We start from the raw sequence: 8,034 nt of genomic DNA on the forward strand, positions 1-8,034 counted from the left end.
TTTTATCTCTTCTTTCTACTCAACTCCATCAGCTGGTGTGGTGTTGTCATGGAGATCTTGGCATGACGTTGATCAATCTGGTCCTGGCCGACTCAATGGGAAGCTCAGAGGAAGCATTTTAAAGTGACATGTAACCAGTAATATTGGTGCTGATAATCTCATTTTAAAGTGTGTATTATGATCAGGGTTGATATAGATAGGAGACTTTTAACATCACTTAGAAATCCTCACAGCCCCTTTAAACACAGCAAATTTTCTTCAACTTCATTTAGAGACAGCTCTGAGTGTCTTTACAGGGGGGAATTCTAGACCTGCAAAAAAGATCCAGTAGACTTTGAAGTGATGTGTTTTCTGACTGAAGTCATGGAACTGTTTGTTAAAATCAACAGGACTGAAAGTAAACCTGTCTGTGGGTTGATTTGGTCGGTGGTGTGAGTGGTGTACCTCGCATAGTGAATGCAAGCACTCAACTTGGCTACTCTCATTGTAAATACAACGTGTCTGTAGCATCTTTTTGGATTCTATCAATCAGACCAAACAGGTTCCAAAATACTAGGAAAGCAACATCCAAACATTCACGTTCCAATTTTTGATAAGCTATCAATAGGAATAAATCATTCCATGACATTTTCAGATGTATGGCCCTCAAAATTAATAATTTTGAGGGTCATACATCTAAGAAAAAAAAAATCCCAACCTAGTGGGTTGGTGTGGCTGTATGAGTAATGCTAGCTGACAGTCATTGGTTTCTGTCACAGCAGAATGTTCTGCTTTATACAGGACAAGGGCAGAACAGGATCCACCAAAGAATGTTCCTTTCCCCTAAATGTGATCCCAAGTTTGGGCTGGGAAGCAAATGATCAAATTTCACATGGGGAAGTCTCTCAGAAGTCACTTCAACTCAGCAAAAGCAGCTGGCTTTTTGGCCGCCTCATGTGTATTATCCAGGGAAACATACACGAGTCTTCCCTAACCCTACTGCTTCTTCGTCTCCATGATGTACTCCAATAATAAACTGCCTGGGTGGCTCTCCTTCCTTAGATTTAGATGCCAGAGATGCCACGATCTTGATAGGGGATGTCTTCCTCACCCTGTACCTCCTTCAGCAGAGTTGTGCAGAATTGCCATGGGTCACCCCTCCTCTCTACCTTGGTCAATTCCAACAAGGCAGCGATTTCAAGTCGAAGCACTTTCCTTCAGACTACTCACGTCTGACTTAAAACCTTCCTCTGTAGCTTCCAAAGCCACAACAGATGAGCTCCACATGATGGCTGATAGCTCCAGGTCATCTTTGCGATTTGTTTTGCATGCTAGCAGAGAGCTAATGGTAGTATGTAGCCCTTGGCTGATTGACACTATCTTCTGTGTACACATCTTGGCTCCTAATGTTTCATTGTATTCAAGATTGTCTGCCTCATTTTGTTTCCCTTTGCAGTTATTACTGTGCTAGCTTGAGAAGCAGTAAGACATTTAGCTTTATCCTGCTTAGCCATATCAAAAGCTCAGTGGTTGATCAGAATTGTCTTCTTGCTTTGAAAATTCCGCCATGACTGATAATGAAAGTGAAACTTTCTGTAGATAGGTTTGAGTGTTTCACATGCTCAAATAAATTGGAATAAGACAGTTGTCTGTGAGCTCAGGCCCTTCCAGCCTCACATACTGAACACTGCCATCCCCCCACTCCCTAAATTCCAACTTTACTAAGTTTTTGCTAAGCCTGTCTCTTGATGTGCATCTATTCGCAGGTAAAATGTGACCAGTATTGGCCGAGTCGAGGCACACAGACATATGGGATGATTCAAGTGACCCTGCTGGAGACTGTGGAGCTCGCTACTTACAGCTTACGTACTTTTTCCCTTTATAAGGTGAGCCCCTCACGGCTGTTTACGTGATGCAGATACACAGTTAGCACCATGGGCTGCTCGCTTTGAGAGCCATATTTAAAATGAATCATGTGACTGATGGGACTGCCTAACAGGCCTGTATCATGGAGTATTACAGAGAATTTGATGGTTCACCCTGTGGCTCATAGTGGCGACTGCAGGGACAGGTAGTCAGTGGTTTCTGTGGTGGAAATGCACGTCAGACTGGGTTATTGTTCTTCTTAGTGCATGAAAAAACTGTTTCCTTTTTTTAGAATGTTAAATTTTTTAGCAGTTTGTAACACACAGTCATGATCAGTTGTATGTGTGGTACAGTAATGGAAAAAAAAAAGCCTGTGGTGGTACACTGCAGAAAATGATGGCCCAACTCATCTCCAGCGCAACGTTGTATTTATTGCAGGAACTGCAAAAGCAGAAAAATACATGTTAACAGGAGCGTACTCTTGATCTGTACACTGCTTTATCATGTACCGACTGGACTTTGAACAGTATTATAATAAACATAGCACAATACACTTAAACCAATCAATCAATCTTTATTTGCATAGCACCAAATCATAACAAATGTTATCTCAAGACACTTTACATAAACATTTACAGGTCTAGACACATCAATCATAACAAATGTTATTTCAAGACATTTGTTATGATTTGGCGCTATATAAATAAAGATTGATTGATTGATTGATTGATAAAGTATAAGAATTTAAAAAAATGTCTTTTTTTATATTTGTTAAATTTGTTAAATTTGCAATTGATTTTAGTTTAATATTGCTGTCCCTTATACTTCTGCCATTACCATCACACCCAACATTTTACAGACTAATAAAGTTAAAAAAAAATAAAATAGATTATGTAAATTACGGTGGTCAATTGATCAGTTATGTATCACAGTAAAGTAGGAAATTGTAAATTTGTAAATTTAGTATTTATTGCAAGATCTTGGTGAAAATTTAATGCAACACTGGATTGAAATAAATCTTGTGACATTACAGAAGCTTATAGAAAAAATGCCACAGGGAGTGCGTGCAAAAATGAAAGCTAAAGGTGGTCTAACTAAATATTACAGTGTGTGACCTTTTTTTTTCGTGCAGACTTTTTTTTGGCCAGGTGGTGGATTTTACAACAATAGAATGAGGCTATGTTTATACTTTCCAAGTAATTCACTTTGTAAACTTTGAGAAAATGTTGACTCTGAGTCAGTTTTGAAAAACACACACTGTCGTGCCCTCTTGGGATCAAAAGAGCATGCTTATGTGACCTCTTGGGGGCCAAGTATGCTGCATTTCCACCAAGCAGTTCGGGTCGGTTCAGTTCAGTTTGGGACAGTTTGGTACAGTTAAGCCTGATCCCGTTTGCGTTTCCACAGCAAACTGTGCCCTCTCGTGGTGGGCAGTGTTTAAGCTGGATGCCGGAGGCCGCAACTGTTAAACAATAGCGCGACGCCGTAGCAGCTTACCCCGCTATTAAATCCAACAAAGAAGAAAAACGCGACAGAGTAAACAAAGATCAACGATGGAAGACATGCAGCATTTCGTCCTCTCTGTGATTTTCATGTAACTCTCTGTTACAAAGTGCAATCAAGCTTCGTTTCAGAGAAGTCTGTGTGCCGCCAGGAGAAATACAGCCGCTGTCTTGGCAAGTGATGATTCTTTTGACCAATCAATGGTCTGCAGTGTGTTGCTCCACCCTCTGAGAGCGGTTCAGTCTGGCACACCCAAAAAAGTAGGTCGGCTCGTCTCAGTTTTTGGGGATCCGTCCCGAGATGTGTCAGTTAAAATGCCGCAAAAAGCGTGCCGTACAGAGACGAACCGAACCGGTCTGCTTGGTGGAAACGCGGCTGTAGTGTACCAAAGTGTGATCCTGGTTGGCAAAACACATGTAACTGCCCTTTAGAGTGGTTAAAATGCACACTATATGTGCCTTTTTCTCCCTTCAAAAAGTCTGTGCACGCCACTACACCAAGATGAGTTTTGTTCTGATTTTTTTTTTATATTGTAGCGAACAATGAAAAAATTTGATCTCATGGCACAAAACTAAATTTGGCAAGAGTATTGGTGAAAAAACAACTTATTTTATTTCTACAAGATATCCCAGTTTGTTGATATTTTTTTCAGTGACAAAGCACACTTTTACAACTGTTTTTAAATGATTCCATAGACCCCCAAGCTATGGTTCACGGACCCCTGGGGGTCCTGAGACCACACTTTGAGAAACACTGATTTAATAGTTATCTCATATCACTTGAACTCATGCAGACATAAACAGTTCTCCGGTTCATTCTCACGCAGCCACAGAGTACAAATCCACCATGTTAGCTGCACGTGGCAGGCCTCTTTTACCAACCCATAAACTTGTAAGTTCACTCTTTAGCTCCACATCTGTGACACTCTAAGGCACTAATGATCTTTTACTACTGTTGTTTGTTACTTATTTATTATTTACAAACCTGCTGACCTGCAAAAACTGAAACATACAGGTTAACAGGAGTGTACATGAACTGTACACAGCTTCATCCTGCACTGACTAAACTTCCTGGGCTGGGCCATCAGCTTCTGATGGTACCACACTCCCTCTGCTGGCCAAACCCACATTACACTACATTTTCATGTATGCATCTTCATCAACGTGCCACAGTTGCTTGAGCAGCAAATCAAAAAACATGAATTTATGTTGCTGAATAATTTTGATACGGAGCATTTTTCTCATGGGGTGAAAAAGTCTCCTCTCTTTGATCAGATGGGGTAGGGCTGTTAATTTTTTTTTAATTAAGACGTGTCAGGGATTTTCTCTCTCTTTCTCTTGTGATTTTTTTTTTTTTTGCTGAGAATACCTATTTAGTTTTGGAAGGTCTTGTTCGGGTATACCATGTTTGTGTCCATGTGTGTGATGTGTGCTTTGACAGCATGGGTCGAGTGAAAAAAGAGACGTACGACAGTTCCAGTTCATGGCTTGGCCTGACCACGGAGTGCCCGAATATCCCACCCCAACAATTGCCTTTGTACGCAGAGTTAAAGCTACTAATCCTTCAGATGCTGGACCCATGGTGATCCACTGCAGGTAAACTCCCCTTGCCTTTGACATGAAAGCAGTGAACCGGCTGACTGAGGTCTTGCTGTGTTCAGCTTCTGCATGCTGGGCTCAGAGTCTTGGCTCTCACTGAAATGTTCTCACCTCTAACAGGAGCAGCATCAGCTCAGGGTACCGCTCAGGCTGTGTTAGTTCATGGAATGATCTGACATGTCATTTAAAGTCTGCAGCTCAGAAACCAAGTCATAATATGCAAGACGTAAACTTTAAATCCGCCCCAGGTGAATTGTTGACCTTAGAAAACTTTTGAAATTTGAATTTTAAGATTAATCATGAAAAAACCTTCTTACAAAATATCATTCCATGTAGAGTAACAACCAAAATTACATCTAAAAATCAAGTAATAAACTACCTAAAAGGACAAAAATGTCCTTGATTACCCCGAGGGGTGAAATCCAGCAGAACTCCTCTAAACCCTCCTGTTACTGTTAACTTCCTCTAAGAAAACAGAGCCCACCAATCTGTGTCTGTGTCTCTGCCAGTGCTGGTGTGGGGAGAGCTGGTTGCTTCATAGTAATCGACGCCATGCTGGAGAGAATGAAACAAGAGAAGTCCGTGGACATTTATGGTTTTGTGACGTGTATACGAGCTCAGAGGAACTACATGGTGCAGACTGAGGAGCAGTACATATTCATCCATGAAGCCCTGCTGGAAGCTGCCACATATGGAAACACAGATATCCCTGCCCGGAGCCTGTACGCCCACATCCAGAAGCTCAGCCAGGTTCCTCCTGGAGAGTCTGTCACCGGCCTGGAGATAGAGTTCAAGGTAGATCTCATTTTTCCCTTTACCCTTTACCAAGGAGCTGAAGTTTTCTGAGCTGTTCGTCTGCCTCTCTGAGTGTCTTTTTCGATCTTCTCACCAGGATCACAAAAAACGAAATCCCTACAACAAAAAACTACTGGCATCAAGCACTCCACGTTTTGTTATGTTACAGCTTCATTCAGGAGGAAAAATAACTAAACTTAATAACAAAATGGGGAAAAAATGAAATGCTGTGAATACTTTAAGAATGCACTGTAGATCAGGTAGACTATACTGATTTCTCTATATTGTGTTTTTTGGTTTTGTAACTTAGTGAAGCTGCATCCATGGCCAGACCTTTCTTAAAGAGGTTTAAAATCTTTCCAAGTTAAATAAAAATAAACAGAATGAGCACTCAATGTGTAGATATGTCATTTTTTTTAAAGATGAGGTAATAAATATATTAATTAACGATATCAAATTAGAAACATTTTGATAATAGTCAAATAGTCAACCCTCTCAGCTGGTCGTCTGTGTGCCTTCTTCCGCTGCAGAAACTGGCCAACTCCACTGCAAACGCCTCAAGATTTATCAGTGCCAATCTACCATGTAACAAATTCAAGAACCGTCTCGTGAACATCCTGCCTTTTGAGTCCAACCGTGTCTGCCTGCAGCCAATCAGAGGGGTGGAAGGCTCTGACTACATCAACGCCAGCCTGATGGATGGATACAGGTGAGTGCTCAGATGAATTTACTGTCATGTCTGTCATTGTTCATTAAGTTTCTGCGCGTAAATTTTATTTTGAATTTCCAACCCTTTTCTCTGTTCCTCTGTGTTCCTGTCTGTCTCGCCCCCATCTGGTCACACCTGTTTCCCACCTGTTTCCCATCATTCTCATTACCTTTTGTAGTTAACCTCATGTCTCTCAGTGTTTTTTTTGCCAGTTCCTCGTACCTCACAGTCTTTGTTCCAGCCTTCTTTCTCAGTCACAAGTACTAGTTGCATGGGATTAGTATGAGGCGGGTGTGGCGCATTTGCACAAGATAAATGAAGCCTATCAAAAACTTGGTGTTTCTCATGTCTCTGATTGAAAACACTGCACAGACCCACCGTGCTTAAGCAGCAGCTCACTTTGCAGTGCACAGCCAGCGGTACATTCCTATCAGAGAAGAGGACATCCACACCCAGCTTCGGTCAAACAATGTGCATTGGAAACTTCTGGGCATACTGAATGAATCTGGTTATCTTAAAACTTAAAAGCTACTTTTCAAAACACAAGTTCTTATTGAGTCCTAGCTCTGGAAGATATAATCAAACTAATTCCGTGTCAATCGGGCTTAGGTCATAGTCTCGCCGTGTTTTTGAACTGTCCTCCTCGCCTCTCGTTGGCCTGATTATGACTGCTTGATTGTGTAATGAACCTGTCTGGTTACTTGAACCCTTTTGCCTTTTGGAACTCCAGTCTCTCATTTGCGTTTGTGTCCTATCGACGCTGTGGTTCCTGACTTTTAATCAGGAATAATAATTATAGGAAATATAAACAACAGCTCAGCTCGGCTTGATTTATGTAGTGTCCACCTGGTTCACCTATTCAAAGCATTTGTCAAAAACTGGAGAATGTCACCTTCTGTTTGTTATTTTGCCATTTGGTTCATGTCGCTGATTCAAAGCCTGGCCAAAAAAAACACAATTCTACATTTTTTAGCAGAATGAAACAATGATTTAAACATTACTGACCCACATCATTTAGCATAGCATTTCTGGTCCAGTGAAGTTCACTTCTTCTGTAGAGCAGTATCTGAAGAAAAGTCTCTGCTTTCATTTGCAGGCAACAGAAAGCTTACATCGCCACCCAGGGCCCGCTACCTGAGACCACAGAGGATTTCTGGAGGATGCTGTGGGAACAAAACTCCACAATTGTTGTTATGCTCACCAAATTACGGGAGATGGGACGGGTAAAACCTCATATAATTTATGTGTGTGTGTGTGTGTGTGTGTGTGTGTGTGTGTGTGTGTGTGTGAGTGTGTTTGTGTGTGTGTGTCTGTGTGTGTGTGTGTGCGTGTGTGTGTTTGTGTGTGTGTGTGTGTGTGTGTGTGTGTGTGTGTGTGTGTGTGTGTGTGTGTGTGTGTGTGTGTGTGTGTTTACTCTTGGATCTTTTTTTTTTATATATAATCTTAAAGTAATGTGTTCAGCTCTAAATGAAGAAGTCCAACTGCAGAACAAAAACACATGGCCAGTCTCTGAGGCCCTTAGACGTAAGACAGACTAGTAAGAGTGTGCAAACACCTCACATCCGTAACAAAGCTTACAACAGA

At 41.4% G+C, this 8,034-nt stretch overlaps 1 protein-coding gene across 4 annotated transcripts in view; it reads left to right on the forward strand.

Annotated features, from left to right (window-relative positions):
• ptprfa (protein tyrosine phosphatase receptor type Fa) overlaps positions 1 to 8,034 on the forward strand; it is a 147,219-nt gene that overhangs the window by 132,756 nt on the left and 6,429 nt on the right. For all 4 annotated transcript variants that reach the window (XM_074667903.1, XM_074667904.1, XM_074667906.1 and 1 more), the window contains 5 exons: positions 1,746 to 1,865; positions 4,789 to 4,943; positions 5,456 to 5,741; positions 6,272 to 6,450; positions 7,547 to 7,673. In XM_074667903.1, coding sequence (XP_074524004.1) covers positions 1,746 to 1,865; positions 4,789 to 4,943; positions 5,456 to 5,741; positions 6,272 to 6,450; positions 7,547 to 7,673 — 867 coding nt within the window. The remainder of the gene's footprint in view (positions 1 to 1,745; positions 1,866 to 4,788; positions 4,944 to 5,455; positions 5,742 to 6,271; positions 6,451 to 7,546; positions 7,674 to 8,034) is intronic.

This window comes from Halichoeres trimaculatus, unplaced genomic scaffold (assembly GCF_033239565.1).
Source record: "Halichoeres trimaculatus isolate MK-OKI-2021-1 unplaced genomic scaffold, fHalTri1.1 fHalTri1_scaffold_4, whole genome shotgun sequence".
NCBI classification, from domain to species: Eukaryota; Metazoa; Chordata; class Actinopteri; order Labriformes; family Labridae; genus Halichoeres; species Halichoeres trimaculatus.